Source organism: Mustelus asterias, chromosome 11, assembly GCF_964213995.1.
Source record: "Mustelus asterias chromosome 11, sMusAst1.hap1.1, whole genome shotgun sequence".
Taxonomy (NCBI): Eukaryota; Metazoa; Chordata; class Chondrichthyes; order Carcharhiniformes; family Triakidae; genus Mustelus; species Mustelus asterias.
The window spans coordinates 70385545-70403811 of NC_135811.1; the positions used below are offsets into that span (position 1 = coordinate 70385545).

At 46.9% G+C, this 18267-nt stretch overlaps 1 protein-coding gene across 2 annotated transcripts in view; it reads left to right on the plus strand.

Annotated features, from left to right (window-relative positions):
- The first annotated feature begins 2347 nt into the window (after positions 1 to 2347).
- The window catches only part of LOC144500577 (1-phosphatidylinositol 4,5-bisphosphate phosphodiesterase delta-3-like), a 146598-nt gene continuing 130678 nt past the window's right edge, over positions 2348 to 18267 (plus strand). Inside the window, exon 1 of one of the 2 annotated variants that reach the window (XM_078223717.1) lies at positions 2348 to 2972. In XM_078223717.1, coding sequence (XP_078079843.1) covers positions 2885 to 2972 — 88 coding nt within the window. In that variant the 5' untranslated portion in view covers positions 2348 to 2884. The remainder of the gene's footprint in view (positions 2973 to 18267) is intronic. The other variant, XM_078223718.1, reaches the window with a different exon arrangement.

Here is an 18267-nt window from a genome sequence, read left to right on the forward strand (position 1 = left end):
TATTCCTTTCTAAATGCGCATACATCCTATCTCTAAGAATCCTCTCCAACAACTTCCTGACCACGGACGTCAAGCTCACGGCCTATAATTTCCCGGGTTATCCTTCCTACCCTTCTTAAATAACGGGACCACATTAGCTATCCTCCAATCCTTTGGGACCTCACCTGTGTCCAGTGACGAGACAAAGATTTGCGTCAGAGGCCCAGCGATTTCATCTCTCGTCTCCCTGAGCAGCCTTGGATAGATTCCATCAGGCCCTGGGGATTTGTCAGTCTTTATATTCCCTAAAAAACCTAACACTTCCTCCCTTGTAATGGAGATTTTCTCTAACGGGTCAACACTCCCCTCCGAGACACTCCCAGTCAACACATCCCTCTCCTTTGTGAATACCGACGCAAAGTATTCATTTAGGATCTCCCCTACTTCTTTGGGCTCTAAGCATAATTCCCCACTTTTGTCCCTGAGAGGTCCAATTTTTTCCCTGACAACCCTTTTGTTCCTAATGTATGAATAAAATTTCTTGGGATTCTCCTTAATCCTGTCTGCCAAGAACATTTCGTGACCCCTTTTTGCCCTTCTAATTCCTCGTTTGAGTTCTTTCCTACTTTCTTTGTAATCCTCCAGAGCTCCCTCCGTTTTTAGCTGCCTGGACCTAACGTACGCCACTCTTTTCTTTTTGACTAATCCCTCAATTTCCCTGGTTATCCATGGTTCTTGAATCCTACCCTTCCTATCCTTTTTTACAGGCACATGCCTATCCTGTAGCCCTAACAACTGTTCCTTAAAAGACTCCCACATGCCAGATGTGGGTTTACCCTCAAACAGCCTCTCCCAATCAACAGCTGCCAATTTCTGCCTAATCCCACTAAAGTTAGCCTTCCCCCAATCCAACACCTTACCCTTGGGACACCACTCATCCTTTTCCATCACTATCCTAAAGCTAACAGAATTGTGGTCACTATTTGCCACATGTTCCCCTACCCTATGGATTTCAGCAAAGTCTTTGACAAGGTCCCACATTGGAGACTTGTAAAGAAGGTAAATTCACATGAGATACAGGTTAATTTGATAAAGTGGATTCACAGTTGATTCAGTTTTAGGAGACAGAGGGTATGACAGAAGGTTGTTTTAGTGATTGGAAGCCAGTGTCCAATGGCGTACCACAGGGATCTTGTGTTGGGTCCCCTATTATGCGTCATTTATATAAATGGCATTGATGACTATGTGGGAGGTAAGATTAGTAAGTTTGCAGATGATGCAAAGGGTGGGTGGTTAACAGTGAGGCTGAGTGTCTTGGGCTACAAGAAGATATAGACGGAATGGTCAAATGGGCAGATACGTGACAGATGGAATTTAACCCTGAAAAGTGTGAGGTGATACACTTTGGAAGGAGTAATTTGACAAGAAAATACTCAATGAATGGTAGGAAATTCTGTGGAACAAAGGGACCTTGGCATGTTTGTTCACAGATGGAAGGGCATGTTACTAGGGTGGTGAAAAAGGCATATGGGACACTTGCCTTTAACAATTGAGGCATAGATTACAAAAGCAGGGAAGTCATGTTGGAGTTGTGTAGAACTTTGGTGAAGCCACAGCGAGAGGACTGTGTGCAGTTCTGGTCACCACATTATTGGAAGGATGCGATTGCACTGGAGAGAATCACCGCAGAGGTGATTCACCAGGATGCTGCCTGGGATGGAACATTTAAGTTATGAAAAGAGGTTGGATATGCTTGGGTTGTTTTCATTGGAGCAGAGAAGACTGAGGGGCGACCTGATCGAATTGTACAAGTTGATGAGGGGCATGGACAGAGTGGATGAGGAGCAGCTGTTCCCCTTAGTTGAAGGGTCAGTCACGAGGGGACATAGGTTCAAGGTGAGGGGCAGGAGGTTTAGGGAGGATGTGAGGAAAGACTTTTTGGTCTGGAATGTGCTGCCTGGGAGGGTGGTGGAGGCGGGTTGCCTCACATCGTTTAAAAATATCTGGATGAGCGCTTGGCACATCATAACATTCAGGGCTATGGGCCAAGTGCTGGTAAATGGGACTCGGTGGCAGTTCAGGTGTTTCTAATGTGTGGGTGCAAACTCAATGGGACGAAGGACCTCTTCTGTGCTGTTTGATTCTATGAATCCCTAACTTTTGAAGTAAAAAAACATTCTCAAGTGGCTGGTGTTATATTGCCAATTTATTAATTTGGTTACTGAGCGTGCTGCTCTTACAGAGAGCAGTTCCTCAGTGAAAACCCATCCCTTTGAACCTGCTTTGCTACAGGGGAAATAATTTATGGGAAAATCAAGCTTTATAAAAAGTTGAATTTGCAGTGAGGGTGTCATTAGTGGAAAGCAGTGTGAAAGGGCCACCTGTGGAGAGGGTCTGCTCTCAACTCATTCTGAGCAGGAGAGAAGCTGAACACGGATTGAAAATATTGACATGGAACCGTGCCAATGGGCTGCCCTTTATATCCCGGAGTGAATGACAGCATTCAGGAAAGAAGAAAGCTACTGAGATTTCTTTCCAATTTGCCCTGATGTGAGGGCGAGCTTTCCCTTATATAGAAGCTACAAGTCACATGAGCTGGATCGCTGCTTTCTAAAGGAAAGGCAGTGTGACAAGAAGCTGCTGATGAGCAGGAGGCAGCTCCAGGAACATTTGCAGGGGAGGAGACTGTGGGGAAAGGACGGGGCAGCGGAGAGGGACTGGGTGCTGAGCCGGGCGTAGGGCTCAGAGCAGCGGCTCAAAGGCAAAGGGCAGATTGCAGCTGCGGGCACCGGGAGCAGGGGCAGCCAGAGGCTGAAGGCAGGGCAGCCCAGGCGGCAGGCAGGCAGCCAGAGGCGAGCCGCTCTCAGCAATCCCAGCGAAGCAGAGAGCAGGGACTCGGGACAGAATGATCGGCAGCAAGTCCAGGACTTCCCAGCTCCCAGAGTCGGAGACAGATCACAAGAAACTCGCTCTGAAAGCCTTCAAGAAAGTTGGTAAGGAGCAAGGGGCAGAGTGGGCATTGTTGTAGGAATGTGGCCAGTCTGGCAGGGGTTAATGGGCACTGCTTGGAGCACTGATTGTGACTGTGCTGTCAAACTCGTATAACTTCATTCTGAACCTGCCTCAGGCAATACCTCCCGCCAGAGTGCTGAGATTTGTTCACTAAAGGTTGCTTCCTTGGTAAAGTCCACTAGGACATCGTGAGGACGTGTGGGCGCTATATAAATGCACAGTCTTCACAATTTCCAGGTGATCAAATCCGAATCTCTGCCTAATGGTATCGAATCATAGAATCCCTACAGTGCAGAAAGAGGCCATCCGGCTCATCGACATTTGCACCGACCACAATTCCACCCAGGCTCTATTCCCACAACCCCATGCATTTACTCTAGCTGGTCCCTCTGACACTAAGGGGCAATTTTAGCATGGCCAACCCACCTAACCCACACATCTTTGGACTCTAGGAGGAAACCGGAGCATCCGAAGGAAACCCACGCAGACACGGGGAGAATGTGCAAACTCCACACAGACAGTGACCCAAGCTGGGAATCAAACCCAGGTCCCTGGCGCTGTGAGGCAGCAGTGCTAACCACTGTGCCATTGTGCTGCCCCATCTCAAAAGTAGTTTGGACCTGTTTGTAAACAGCACTGAGCAACAGTAATGAGAAGGCTGGGGCTTATTTTTAATTTAGAGAATAAACAGGAATATCCTCTCTTCCCCCCAACAGAATCCCCTCAATGTTCCAACAGAACAGCCTGGTGCTCAGACTGAGGTGAAATGGTGAAGCCAGGAGAGGCCTGTCACCATTCCGATTTACTGCAGACAGGATTCAGGTCAACAAATGTTTTCCTGTCCCTGTTACGTATTCAGATACACTTTCACCTCCATCCAGGAGCCAGGGCTGTAGAAAGGACAGTGAACCAGTGGAGGGGGGGATTCAGATAGAAATACAAATAAGAATTAAAATAACATAAAGATTAGAATAGGGACAAAAACAAAGACTGCATCATCAATAAAATTATGATAAATATTTCAGCTTCAGATAAAAACGGAGGCAATAATGTCAAACTAACTGATTAAAAACACACAAAGCAAATGGTGCAGCGAGTGAAATTGTGAATCGGAATCAGGGCAAAAGGGCAGGTTAGCATCTGTCGATTTTCCAATGAACCCAGTCCAAGTTTCCACCTTCCAAAAAGACATAGGAACGCTGGGAAAGGTGCAAATATTAAATGGGAGGAATTATGTTAGAAACCAGTAACTATCAGGAAAGAATAAACAAACTGGAGCTTTTTAACTCCAGAATAGAGAGAGGCTGCAGAGTGCTTGGACTGAGGTGTTCATCATGCAGGGTGGAAAATCCAGAAAATTCCAAAAACATAGGACACAAATAGTCACAGATTAATCCAATGTGGAATTCTAGAGAAACTGCATTAGGGAGGGTACAGAGGAGATTTCCCAGGATGTTGCTGGAACTGAGAAATTACAGCAGTGGGGAAAGTTGGGATAGGCTGGGGGGGATTGTTATCCAGGAAGCTGAGGGGAGATTTGAGTGAGAGTTGTGGGGGGGGGCCTGGATAGAGTGGATGGAAAGGACCTGTTTATTTTAGCAGAGAGGTCAGTGACGGGGGAATAGGGATTTAAACTGATTGGTAGAAAGCTTCGAGAGAAGATGAGGAAACCCCAGAGGGTTGTGGGGGTCTGGGGTTCACTGCCTGAGAGGGTCACAGAGGCAGAAACCCTCAACTCATTTCAAAGGTGTCTGGATTTGTACCTGAAGCCCCCTCCCCCCACCCCCACCACCACCCCCCTTCAACCTGCAGGGCTATGGACCAAAACACTGGAAAGTGGGATTAGGCTGGGTGGCTCATTTTCCGACCGGCACAGACACGATGGGCAGAGTGGCCTCATTCTGTGCTGTAAACCCTCTATAACTCTGTGATTCTTTACCCAGAAGGTGGTGTGAGTGTGGAGTTGGCTAACAAATGGAACAGTTGAGATGAATTGTACAGATGGATTTAAAGAGAAGTTTAGGTAAATAAATGATAAAGAAAGGAGCAGGAAGATACACTGAGTGAGATGGAGGGTGAGATCTGGATTGAGCAATTGGGTGAATAGCCTGTTTTGGGACTGTTAAGTCAGTGTCATATACACGATATTGTATGAGACATAGGGGTGAAGCTGAGGCACTAGTTCAGCTGAAAGGGCATGGGATAGCTGACTACACAACCATGAGCACTATCGGGAGAGAAATATATCAAGTATTAGAGCAGAGAGGAGTATTAGACAAAGGGAAGGAGCACCAGGACTGAGAAGAGATGTTATTGGAGCAATGGAGAGGTGGACAACCAGTAAAAAATAGAGGTAGAGTAAAACTTAGAGAAAGATGCAAAGGGATCCATTAAAAAAACTACAAAGGAAACAACTACAACAGTGAGTGCTGCAGAAAGGGAATAGGAGAAAGGACAGGAGTTGTCAAGGCCAACAGAGAAGATTTTCAGGAGTGTGTTAAGAGAAAGTGGGTGACCAAGAATCATGTCAACCCCTTAAAGCCAGGTGTAGGTGATTCAAAAACCAGGAACCTGTTGCTAAATATTTACTTTGCATTTTTACTTTGTTGAATACTTACTCTCTTCACAGAGAATAAAGTACCAGAGATCCGAGCAAAGCAAATCAAGGAGAGGAACTTCTTAGATTCACTGCCAATAAACTGCGGTAATGGAGAAAATAGGAAGATGAAAGATTGTTAAAGGATAAGGACAGAGAAGGATAATGGGCAGTGCACTCAAATTGACAGGATCTGACTGGGGGATAATTACTGGCATTGCAGATTTTCACTCTTTATTAATGACTTCAATAAAGGCTTTGAGAACTGTTCTTCCAAGTTTATTGAAAACAGCAAGTTAGGTAGCACAGTAAAGATGAGGACAGAAAATTGCAAAATGACGTTGACTTAAAAACAAACTTACATTAATATAACTCTTTTCATGGCCTCACAATATCCAAAAAGATTCTGCAGCCAATGAAATGCTTTTGAAGTTTACTTGCAGTTGTAATGTGGGGGATTGGCTGTCAGTGGATAAAACCGTGGCAGCCAGATTTCCATGTGGAAAAGTGGCAGATTCTCCATTGTGGCCCGAAGGCCAGAGTATTTCCTAAATGGTGAAAAGCTCAAAACTACGAAGGAGAGATCTTGATCTTTTTTCGTGGGGATCACTAAATGCTAGTGGGCAGCCACAAAAAATAACTTCCAAACGATGGGAATGCTTTATCTCAAAGGGGTTGGAATACAAAGGGATGGAAATGTTGCTGCAGTTCATAAAGTTCTGGTTAGATTCTATTTAGGACATTGCGTTCTGTTCTGGGTGGCACCCCTCAGTAAGACAATATTGACCTTGGAGGGGGTGCATCACACAATGATATCGGGGCTACAGTGGTTACATTATGAGGACAGGTTCCAGAGAATCGGCTGGCGTACCCTTGCGTGCAGATCTAATTAAAGTGTTTTGAGATGATTAAAGGATTTGATAAAGTAATTAGAAACTAGTTTCTCTGAGTTCAGAGCAAGAGGGCATATTCCTAAAATTAGAATGAGGCATGTTCAGGAGTGATGTCAGGAAGCAGTTTTTCACAGGAATGGTTGTGGAAATTTCCTCCCTTAAGAAGCTGCAAAGGCTGGAGTCAATTAAAGATGTTTACAGCTGGAATTAATAGCTTTTGGTTAGGCAAGTGCAGTAGATGTGGTTGATATAAATCAATAATCACCTATTTAATTTGCAGAAATAGCTAGAGGGGCTGAATGGCCATGTGTTCCTGTGAGAGATTATTTAAAATGCTAAAAGATATTGTCCCTTCTCAAGGTTTCACGGAGTTAAAATAGCCCCCAGACTGTGTGACAGGAGTTAGAGATGAAATACAGAGCTCACCCTGAGGAATTAGCAAGTTGCTTCTTCCTGGATGAGTTTGGATTTAGGGCAGTGTTGATAATGCTGGGTGTACAGACTTCATTAGGAACACAAAAGGTATTTATTAATAAGAAAAGCTGTACAGAGGCCAGCAGTCCACACGGCTGCCCAAGTCCCCCACATGCCATCGGCCTAAGAGAGGACACCATTCCCCTCCCCCCCCACCACCTCCTTTTCTAGGATGATTAGCCACTCTCACTCCCAATTGGCCTCCCAGGGCAGATGACCCTTACTCTGCTGTGTTGCCCTTAAAGGGACAATCATCACATCCCTCCCCCTTTAACTCCTTTCCACAATCCTCAATAACTCTATCCTAAATTCTAACTAAAGTAGATAATTATATATCAACTCTGAGAGGGGTTTCTCTGTTTCTTGTCAAATGGTGTAATTCTGCAGTCTGTAACACTTCCACCGGATCGACATTAACAGGAATTGCAGTAACGGGTACCTCTTTTGCAACAGGCAGTTCATCAATATTTGTTTCCACAGAGACATCAGTTATGTCTATAAAAGGTCGATCAGGTACTTCAAGGTTTATGGGTTTGAAAACATTTCTTGACGGCGACACTGATTGCTGGAGCGTCTCTCTACTCCTCCAGTGATCCACGTGTTTATGAATGATCTGTTCCTACATGTCTACTGGGTACGGCAGGAGTCTGGAATTCTAGAGATCCAACTTGATCCAGGATATAGATAGGTTGGAGGCTTGGGCGGAGAGATGGCAGATGGAGTTTAATCCGGACAAATGTGAGATAAATGTCTAATAAAGATAGGATATATACAGTAAATGGCAGGACCCTTAAGAGTATTGATAGGCAGAGAGATCTGGGTGTACAGGTACACAGGTCACTGAAAGTGGCAACGCAGGTGGAGAAGGTAGTCAAGAAGGCATACGGCATGCTTGCCTTCATCGGACGGGGCATTAAGTTTAAAAATTGGCAAGTCATGTTGCAGCTTTATAGAACCTTAGTTAGGCTGCACTTGGAATATAGTGTTCAATTCTGGTCGCCACATTACCAGAAGGATGCGAAGGCTTTGAAGAGGGTACAGAAAAGATTTACCAGGTTGTTCCTGGCATGGAGGGCATTAGCCAAGAGGAGAGGTTGGAGAAACTTGGTTTGTTCTCACTGGAACGACGGAGGTTGAGGGGCGACCTGATAGAAGTCTATAAGATTATGAGGGGCATGAACAGAGTGGATAGTCAGAAGCTTTTTCCCAGGGTGGAAGAGTCAATTACTAGGGGGCACAGGTTTAAGGTGCGAGGGGCAAGGTTTAAAGGAGATGTACGAGGCAGATTTTTTACACAGAGAGTGGTGGGTGCCTGGAACTCACTGCCGGGGGAGGTAGTGGAAGCAGGTACGATAGTGAGTTTTAAGGGGCATCTGGACAAATGTATGAATAGGATGGGAATAGAGGGATATGGTTTTAGTTAAGTCGGGCAGCATGGTCGGTGCAGGCTTGGAGGGACAAAGGGCCCGTTCCTGTGCTGCAATTTTCTTTGTTCTTTGTTCACTGTCGAAGTTTCTTAATATGTAATTAATTTTTATTATTGCAGTGTGATGGCTCATTGAGATCTTGAGGGTTGCGTATTTAAACATAAACACTTTTACTGGTAGGCTTTAACTATGGGGGTAAACTGGGGTTGTTCTCCCTGGAAAGACGGAGGATGAGGGGAGACTTAATAGAGGTGTATAAAATTATGAAAGGCATAGATAGGGTGAACGGTGGGAAGCTTTTCCCCAGGTCGGTGGTGACGTTCACGAGGGGTCATAGGTTCAAGGTGAAGGGGGGGGAAGTTTAACACAGATATCAGAAGGACATATTTTACACAGAGGGTGGTGGGGGCCTGGAATGCGCTGCCAGGCAAGGTGGTGGAGGCGGACACACTGGGAACGTTTAAGACTTATCTAGACAGCCATATGAACGGAGTGGGAATGGAGGGATACAAAAGAATGGTCTAGTTTGGACCAGGGAGCGGCACAGGCTTGGAGGGCCGAAGGGCCTGTTCCTGTGCTGTATTGTTCTTTGTTCTTTGTTCTATGTCGAGTTCCAAGTATAGTCTTGACAATTCTTTAACAATCTCAGTCTGTCACGAGTGAAGGAGTGGTTGTAGTACTCAGTTTCTGGTACTTGGGTTGTCTGATAAGGTTTCTTCTCTTTCCAGCATTTCAAGTCAGCATCTTTTCCATCGACCATTTTATCAAACTGGTTCTTGCTGTTTTTCCAGTCACCTGACCATTTCAGCAATCTTGTTCTGGCACATAATGTCACTTTCTATCTCTGTCTGAACTGCTGACTCTGCTGTCAGTTTCACTGTTTTTACCTCTTCAGTTAATTTCTCGATGTCAAGCTTCCTTTTCTCAAGCTCTTACTCTCCTGATTCAGTTCTTCACTGACCTTGTTCTTATTTTCTGGTTGCTTTTCATGGAGTTCAGCTTATTCGACATGAAGTTCTCCTTCTTAACTTCATTTTGTCAATTTTTTCATTTCATCTTGTTGTTTTAATGTCTTCTCTAGAGCTTTAATTCTTTTTGCTGATTCCTCTTTATCATAGAATCATAGAATCCCTACAGTAGAGAAGGAGGCCATTTGGCCCATCGAGTCTGGACCGACAACAATACCACCCAGGCCCTATCCCCGTAACCCCACATATTTACCCCGCTAATCCCTCTAACCTACGCATCCCGGGACGCTAAGGGGCAATGTATTATGGCCAATGCACCTAACCCGCACATCTTTGGAGTGTGGGAAGAAACTGGAGCACCCGGAGGAAACCCACGCAGACACAGGGAGAACGTGCAAACTCCACACAGACAGTGACCCGAGCCAGGAATCGAACCCGGGTCCCTGGAGCTGTGAGGCAGCAGTGCTAACCACTGTGCCGCCCCTCTTTATGTTCAATAGTTCCTAGTTTCTTCTGAAGTCTTTAATTTCTGCTTTTCCTCCGAGGTGAATCCATCGTGTTCTGACTGGATATATACATTTCACTTTCTACTTGTCTTAACTTCAGACAAACGTTTTAGCTTCACTGTTAGTCAGGACTGTTTCTGACTAAGTGTTGAGTCGTTTCTGTTCTGTAATCCTCTCATTGCCCTTCCCGTGGGGTCTTTCAGCGCCCTCTTTCCGAGGTCTTCTGCTGCCTGCTGAGGTCTTTTTGCCCTCTTTTTAGGTCAAACCAAATAAACAAACTCAGATTAAATCAGGACAAAGTAAAAGGGGCAGCTCCCCAAAAAGGAGGGGGAACAGCCCGAACAGAAATCAAAGTACAAAGGAAACTTAAAAACATCAAATTAAAATGTGATTATTAGGGTCAATAATGCACCCGAACCCCTGCGGTGCCCAGCGGGCGCGGAAAGCGTCAACCGTGCCCGTGGACACCGCATGCTCCCTCTCCAGGGACACCCGGCCGCGAACGTAGCCGCGGTAGAGGGGAAGACAGTCAGGATGGACGGCCCCCTCGATCGCCCGCTGCCTGGACCAGTAAATGGCGCGTTTCGCCAGGCCCAGGAGCAGGTTCTGAGGTCTTTTTGCACGCTCCTTGAGGTCTCCTGTTTCTTCTTCTTTGAGGTTTTTGTTACTTATGGACCTTTATGAGAGCTGCCCTCTATCTGGGTCTTCCCCAAATTTCCTGTCCGTTGCTGTTTGTTCCTCCTTGTGGTTGCTGCTTTAAATACATTACCACTCGAAGACTGTCATTTATTTTCACTGATGTGTCAGCAGCTGCCGACTTTCTCGCTGAGTTGTTCCCGCACTTTTAAAGTTTTGGTGCGAACCCAAGCTGCTCTTTTTTTTGAAACATTTGAAACTTTACCATTAGTGATGGAAAGCTCTGTTTGTGGATCTCTGACATTTTCTTTTCATTTGGCCACACGGAGAGTTGGTTTTGTCCTCGATCCTGTTTTCAAGGTGCTGTTGTTTTGGTGATTTCATTAAGAGATGCAGCGTGGCCTGTTCAGGAGCTTAATTTTTATAACTTTTAAAAATAGGTTGAGGATTTCTCCCCAGAACTTCAGGACTTCTCTGTCTGGAGTCCTTCTGAAGAAGGGGCTTGGGGCTCCGAAAGCTTGTGTGGCTTTTGCTACCAAATAAACCTGTTGGACTTTAACCTGGTGTTAAACTTCTTACTGTGGAGTCCTTCTGTGCAGTGATTGCTGCCAGGGAGGCTCTGATCCTGTATCGGGAACTTCTCCGTCTCAGCCCTCTCACGTTCCCTGGCTTTGGAAAAACTCCCTGGAGCTCCCTGGGGCATTCCTGCTTCTTCACTTAAAACACTGCCCAATAAAGCTTTGCAGCAACACTTTGTTTTTCCTCAACCCGAGTTCTATTTGACATAAACTCAAAGTTACAGCCCTTGCTCCCGAGGGTTATTTTCCTTATTCTCTAATCTCTTTGCTGTACCGGCAAATACAGATTTCCCCCAGCTCTGTTGTATCAGAGCAAACTCTCCCACAACAGGGCGTATCCCCCCTACAGCAAGTCATACCCACCCCCTCCACAACAGGGCGTATCCCCCCTACAGCAGGGTGTACCCCTCTGCAATAGGGCGTACTCCCCTGCAATAGGGCGTACTCCCCCTACAACAGGGCGTACTCCCCCTACAACAGGGCGTACTCCCCCTACAACAGGGCGTACTCCCCATACAACAGGGCGTACCCCCCTACAGCAGGGTGTACCCCTCTGCAAGAGGGTGTACTCCCCTGCAATAGGGTGTACTCCCCTGCAATAGGGCGTACTCCCCCTACAACAGGGCGTACCCCCCTACAGCAGGGTGTACCCCTCTGCAATAGGGCGTACTCCCCTGCAACAGGGCGTACTCCCCCTACAACAGGGCGTACTCCCCCTACAACAGGGCGTACCCCCCTACAGCAGGGTGTAACCCCCCTACAGCAGGGTGTACCCCTCTGCAATAGGGCGTACTCCCCTGCAATAGGGTGTACTCCCCTGCAATAGGGCATACTCCCCTGCAATAGGGCGTACTCCCCTGCAACAGGGCGTACTCCCCCTACAACAGGGCGTACCCCCCCACAGCAGGGTGTACCCCCCTGCAATAGGGCGTACTCCCCCTACAACAGGGCGTACCCCCCTACAGCAGGGTGTACCCCCCTGCAATAGGGCGTACTCCCCTACAACAGGGCGTACTCCCCCTACAGCAGGGCGTACTCCCCCTACAGCAGGGCGTACCCCCCTACAGCAGGGCGTACCCCCCTACAGCAGGGTGTATCCCCCCTACAGCAGGGCGTACCCCCCCTACAGCAGGGTGTACCCCCCCACAGCAGGATGTACCCCCCCTACAGCAGGGTGTACCCCCCCTACAGCAGGGCGTACCCCCCCTACAGCAGGGTGTACCCCCCCTACAGCAGGGCGTACTCCCCTACAGCAGGGCGTACCTCCCTACAACAGGGTGTACCCCCCTACAACAGGGCATACTCCCCTGCTACAGGGCATACTCCCCTGCAACGGGGCGTATTCCCCTACAACAGGGCCTTCTCTATCACAACAGGGATACCCTCCTACAGGAGGGCGTACCCCCCTACAGCACGGTGTACCCCCCCCCCCCTACAACAGAGCAAATCTTATGCTCAACCGGGAAACAATACCATTAATTGAGCAGATGGAATGATCTGGCCATCCAGTGCTGGGAGCCATGTATCCAGTGTCTGCAATGGTCTGTAGATTATATTTGTGTATTTGGATTCATTATTTATACCGGGCCTGTGGCTTACAGTGCATGCATTGGCTTGCAAGCTGTACTGGATCATAAGGTTGTATTTGGGTCAAAGGGCTTGAAACTGTATTGGACGCATTGTCCTCAGAAAGTTTGAAATGTGCGTGCTGTATTGGGCTGCAGGTTATGTACGAGTTTTATTGCAGGAATGTCACAATAAAGATGTACTTGATTGAAATTGTTTCCAGTGGATCTTGCTGCCTCACTGTGATCACGGATACAGTCTGAGTGTTTACACAGCACATTGTGAAATAGGCTGGACCTTGTTCTTAACGTTGTTGTAGACTGAGGACCCAGACCAGCTTAGGACAGCTTACAAAATAAAGTGACCAGTCCTCTTTTTAAAAATGTATTATAAATTTGGGAATAGCTCCTCCTGGGATTGAAACGCTGAATAAGATTAAATGGAACCACTGAGTCACTGCTGAACTGACTGATCTAACAGATAAGTTTCAAAGTGCTTTAGTTGGCTTCAGTATCTGGAATGAGAGAGGCTTACACTGGACAATGTGTCTAAGATGAAGATCGGGAGGATTTGGATCATTTGCGGCTGGGCTGTGATTTTTCAGAAGACTAAAAATGCCACTGAAACTCACAGTGATTATCAGCCATGGGACAGGAAAGGAACTTTCACTTAATGCAGTGCCCTCAAGTTCTTGATGCTTTCTTGAGTGGAAACAGTTTCTCACTATTTACCGTGTCCATATCCCTCAGCATCTTGAATATCTCTGTCAAGTTTCCTCTCAGCCTTCTAGGAAAACAGACCCAACCTCTCCAATCTATCCTCATATCTACAGTTCCATATCCCTGGAACATGTCCTCGACCCCAATGCCTTCACATCCTTCCTCAAGTGCGGTGCCCGACACAGTATTCCAGATAAGGCCTAACAAGTGTCTTATACAAAATCAACATGACCTCCTTAATCTTGAACATTACATGCCACTTGTCTGTCCAATCCACCAACATGTCCATGTCCTTTTGAAGTTCAAGACCACCCTCATCACAGTTGACAAAGTTTCCAATCTTTGTATCACCCGCAAATTTTGAAATCATGCCCTGAACACCACAGTCTAGGTCAATAGGAAGAGCAAGAGTCCCAACACTGACCCCTGGGGAACTCCACTACACACCATCCTCCAATCCAAAAGCAACCATTCATCATCACTCTGTTTCCTGTCACTCAGTCAGTTTCTTATCTAAATGCCTACTTTCCCTTTTGAGCTAGAATTTTGCTCACTGTTTCAAATGTCTTTTGAAAATCCATGTACACCACATCAACAGCATTGCCCTTATCAACCCTCTCTGTTAGCTCCTCAAAAAACTCCAGCAAGTTCGTTAAACATGAGTTTCCCTTAATGAGTCCATGCTGACTTCCCTTAATTTTGCTGCACTTGTCCAAGTGACTGTTGATTTTGTCCCAAACTTTTATTTCCAGAAGTTTCTCTACCACTGAAGTCAACTGACAGGTCTGTAGTTGCCAGCTTTACACTTGCACCCCTTTTTGAACAAGGCTGTAACACTCGCAATTCTCCAGTTCCCTGGCACCATTCCTGTGCCTAAGGACAACTGGACGATTATTACCAGTGCCTCTGCAATTTCCACTCTCATTTTGAGTTTTGTTAGGCAGGGCTATTATTGAAGCAAGTTACAAAGATGGAGTGAGTTTAAGGGACAGGTCAGAGACGATGTAACTGAAAGGTGGAGCAGGTGTAAGGGGCTGAATGTCCTCCTCCTTTGTTGCTAGAGAAGATCTTACAAAATTTACCAGTACCTTTATAAGAGAAATAAAGAGGGAACAAGAAATAATGCTGGAAATGTTTTGCTGCAGGTTCTTTCCAGTCAGAGTGAGCTGTGCCTATATGGGAGACGTATTATCTCTCTGATTTGTCTCGTGTCAAGACTTGCCTTGTAATTGCAAATGTTCAGTGTAGCCAGAGTCATTTTCTTTAAAACATAGAGCTTAATTCAAGCCCTGCTGCCAATCAGGTTACATCAGTAGGTCGTTGTTGGTACAAGTATGCGTTGGCAATGTTCACTGAGAAGGAAACTGTCTGTCCGACTGGGAGAGACTTTAGGCACCGAGGCAACTGAAGAGGAGGCAATGTCCCAACTGCACATTGGGAAATCAAATGTCAGAATTCCTGGATTTCTGATTCAGGATTATATCCCACACCTGGAACATTCTGTCAGATATTAGAACTCTAGATTAATTTCTTGTGTGTCAGTGGACATGGTGGTGTTCCTGGTAGCAGTTAGCTTGGAGCTTGTGTCATCTGTGCATTCATTCTCCAATTAAGATGCATTCTTTTTATTCTCTTTGTAGTAATTCAGCCAGTTTCCTGTCACCAACACCCTTTATTGTGAACCAAAGGAAAAGCATGTTCCCGCGGTTACAGTCAGGTAACTTCAGGGCCTACAACTCCGGCCCGGGTACAGTTACAGGCTTAAAGACCCTGGCTCGCTGCTTCCCATTGGCAGGCCTCCACATGCTCAAAAAGACAGCTGGTACTCCACAAAGCTCACGGCGAGATTTACTGATGACCCCCGAGGTCATCATCACACTCTTGTTTTATTTCACACTTATTCCTTTCTTTATTTGGTCGAGTGCTGTAGTACTGGCTGGGCTCATTGGCTGATTCCAGATGTAGAGGCTGGTTTCATTGGCTGATTCCAGATGTAGAGGCTGGGCTCATTGGCTGATTCCAGATGTAGAGGCTGGTTTCATTGGCTGATTCCAGATGTAGAGGCTGGTTTCATTGGCTGATTCCAGATGTAGAGGCTGGTTTCATTGGCTGATTCCAGATGTAGAGGCTGGTTTCATTGGCTGATTCCAGATGTAGAGGCTGGTTTCATTGGCTGATTCCAGATGTAGCGGCTGGTTTCATTGGCTGATTCCAGATGTAGAGGCTGGTTTCATTGGCTGATTCCAGATGTAGAGGCTGGTTTCATTGGCTGATTCCAGATGTAGAGGCTGGTTTCATTGGCTGATTCCAGATGCAGAGGCTGGTTTCATTGGCTGATTCCAGATGTATTGGCTGGTTTCATTGGCTGATTCCAGATGTAGAAGCTGGTTTCATTGGCTGATTCCAGATGTAGAGGCTGGTTTCATTGGCTGATTCCAGATGTAGAGGCTGGTTTCATTGGCTGATTCCAGATGCAGAGGCTGGTTTCATTGGCTGATTCCAGATGTATTGGCTGGTTTCATTGGCTGATTCCAGATGTAGAGGCTGGTTTCATTGGCTGATTCCAGATGTATTGGCTGGAATCATTGGCTGATTCCAGATGTAGAGGCTCAGCTCATTGGCCTTCTCCTACTTCAACATTTCTCCAGCTAATTGAGTTGTAAACTGCACCCTCACCTCTGCGTTAGATGCCCCAGTCCCCAGTAAAACATTGCTCTCCCTCTCACCCTAGCCATTCCCCACGATACAATCTCATTCCTGCTGCCTTAAATCCAATGGACACAAACTTGAATGGATATGGCAGGCCAGAGCTTTAACCATCCACCAGCAGATCTGGACCACAGAAACATGATGTAGTCCCGGTTTCATCGGCTAAAACTGTTCCCTCTTCCATGCTCATCCTGGGATACAAAGATAACCCCAACTTCTTTTCCCTACACCAAATCATCTTCTTAAATCCCTCGCCCTTGCCTCCTCTGTCTCAGCTCCAACAACAGTTGGGCTGCTTTGACAGTAAGGTTAACATTTCCTCTGCTTCTTCCCTCCTGTCCACTGCCCACTGAGTCAAACTTTGCTTAAAGATACAACCCCCCTGCCCAACCCTGAACTCACATCTTCCTCCTCTCTCCCCTCAGACCCTCTTCAAATTCATCTTGTCCGTGACACTCACCTCCCGTTCCCTTGGACTCATTCCCAATGAACTGTAGACAACATGCTTTCCTTCTGCTCCCTATTTAAGCTGATATCGTAAACAGTCCTCTCTCTCTTCAGGTGTTGTTCCTGTCTCCTTTAAATCTGCCTCCATCACCTCGCCTCAAAAGTAACCCTTTACCTCACTGTCCTTGCAAACTACCATCTCATCTCCGACTTCCCGTCCCTCGCCAACATCCTTGACCCTTGGTCCCCTTTTCTGGAACTGATTTTTCAATCCCTCCAATCAGATTTCTCTCTCCTGTCATGTGACTGAAGCAGCTCTTACCAAAGTCATAGCTGACATCCTGTGTGAGTGTCTGTGACAAAGGTAAACATTCCACCCCATCCTTCTCAACCTGCCTGCAGCCTGTGACACGGGTGACTATCTGTGTCCAATGCCTCCCCACCATCACCCATAGAACCCCTACAGTGCAGAGAGAGGCCGTTCGGCCCATCGAGTCTGCACCGACAACAATCCCACCCAGGCCCTATCCCCATATCCCTACATATTTACCTGCTAATCCCTCTAACCCTCATATTTACCCGCTAATCCCTCTAATCTATGCATCCTGGGACACTAAGGGGCAATTTAGCTTGACCAATCAACCTAACCCGCACATCTTTGGACTGTGGAAGGAAACCAGAGCACCCGGAGGAAACCCACGCAGACACGGGGAGAATGTGCAAACTCCGCACAGACAGTGACCCGAGCCGGGAATCGAACCCAGGTCCCTGGAGCTGTGAAGCAGCAGTGCCAACCACTGTGCTACCGTGCCGTCCCCAGCTGTTCTCATCTGGTTCCGTTCAAATCAGCCAGAGAATTCTTTCCAATGGCTTTTTAAAATTAATTCGGGGGACACAGATGTCGCTGGCTGGCCAGCATTTATTGCCCATCCCTCGTTGCCCTTGAGAAGGTGACGGTGAGCTGCCTTCTTGAATCGCTGCAGTGCTGTGGGTTGACCCACAATGCCGTTAGGGAGGGAATTCCAGGATTTTGACCCAGTGACTGCGAAGGAACGGCGATATATTTCCAAGTCAGGACGGTGAGTAGCTTGGAGGGGAACTTGCAAGTGGTGGTGTTCCCATGTATCTACTGTCCTGGTCGTGGGATTGGAAGGTGCTGTCTAAGGATCTTTGGTGAATTGCTGCAGTGTATCTTGTAGATAGTACACACTGCTGCTACTGAGCATCGGTGGTGGAGGGAGTGAATGTTTGTAGATGTGGTGCCAATCAGGCGGGCTGCTTTGTCCTGGATGGTGTCAAGCATCTAGAGTGTTGTTGGAGCTGCACCTATCCAGGCAAGTGGGGAGTATTCCATCACACTCCTGACTTGTGCCTTGTGGATAGGCTTTGGGGAGCCAGGGGGTGAGTTACTCGCCGCAGTATTCCCAGCCTCTGCTCCTCCTGCTCCTGCAGCTTGGCATCTGCTGTGTCCCAGAGATCAAGCCTTGGCCCCTTTCTTATCTACACACTATTGCCTGGCAGCATCATTCAAAGCCACATCTACACTGACAGCACCCAGCTCGACTTCTCCACCACTTCTCCATCACTTTGGTAGGAATAACAGATGTGTTGAGTATAGGGCTAACGGGAGGACTTTGAATAGTGTGGAGGAGCAGAGGGATCTAGGTGTATGTGTGCATAGATCCCTGAAAGTTGGGAATCAAGTAGATAAGGTTGTTAAGAAGGCATATGGTGTCTTGGCGTTTATTGGTAGGGGG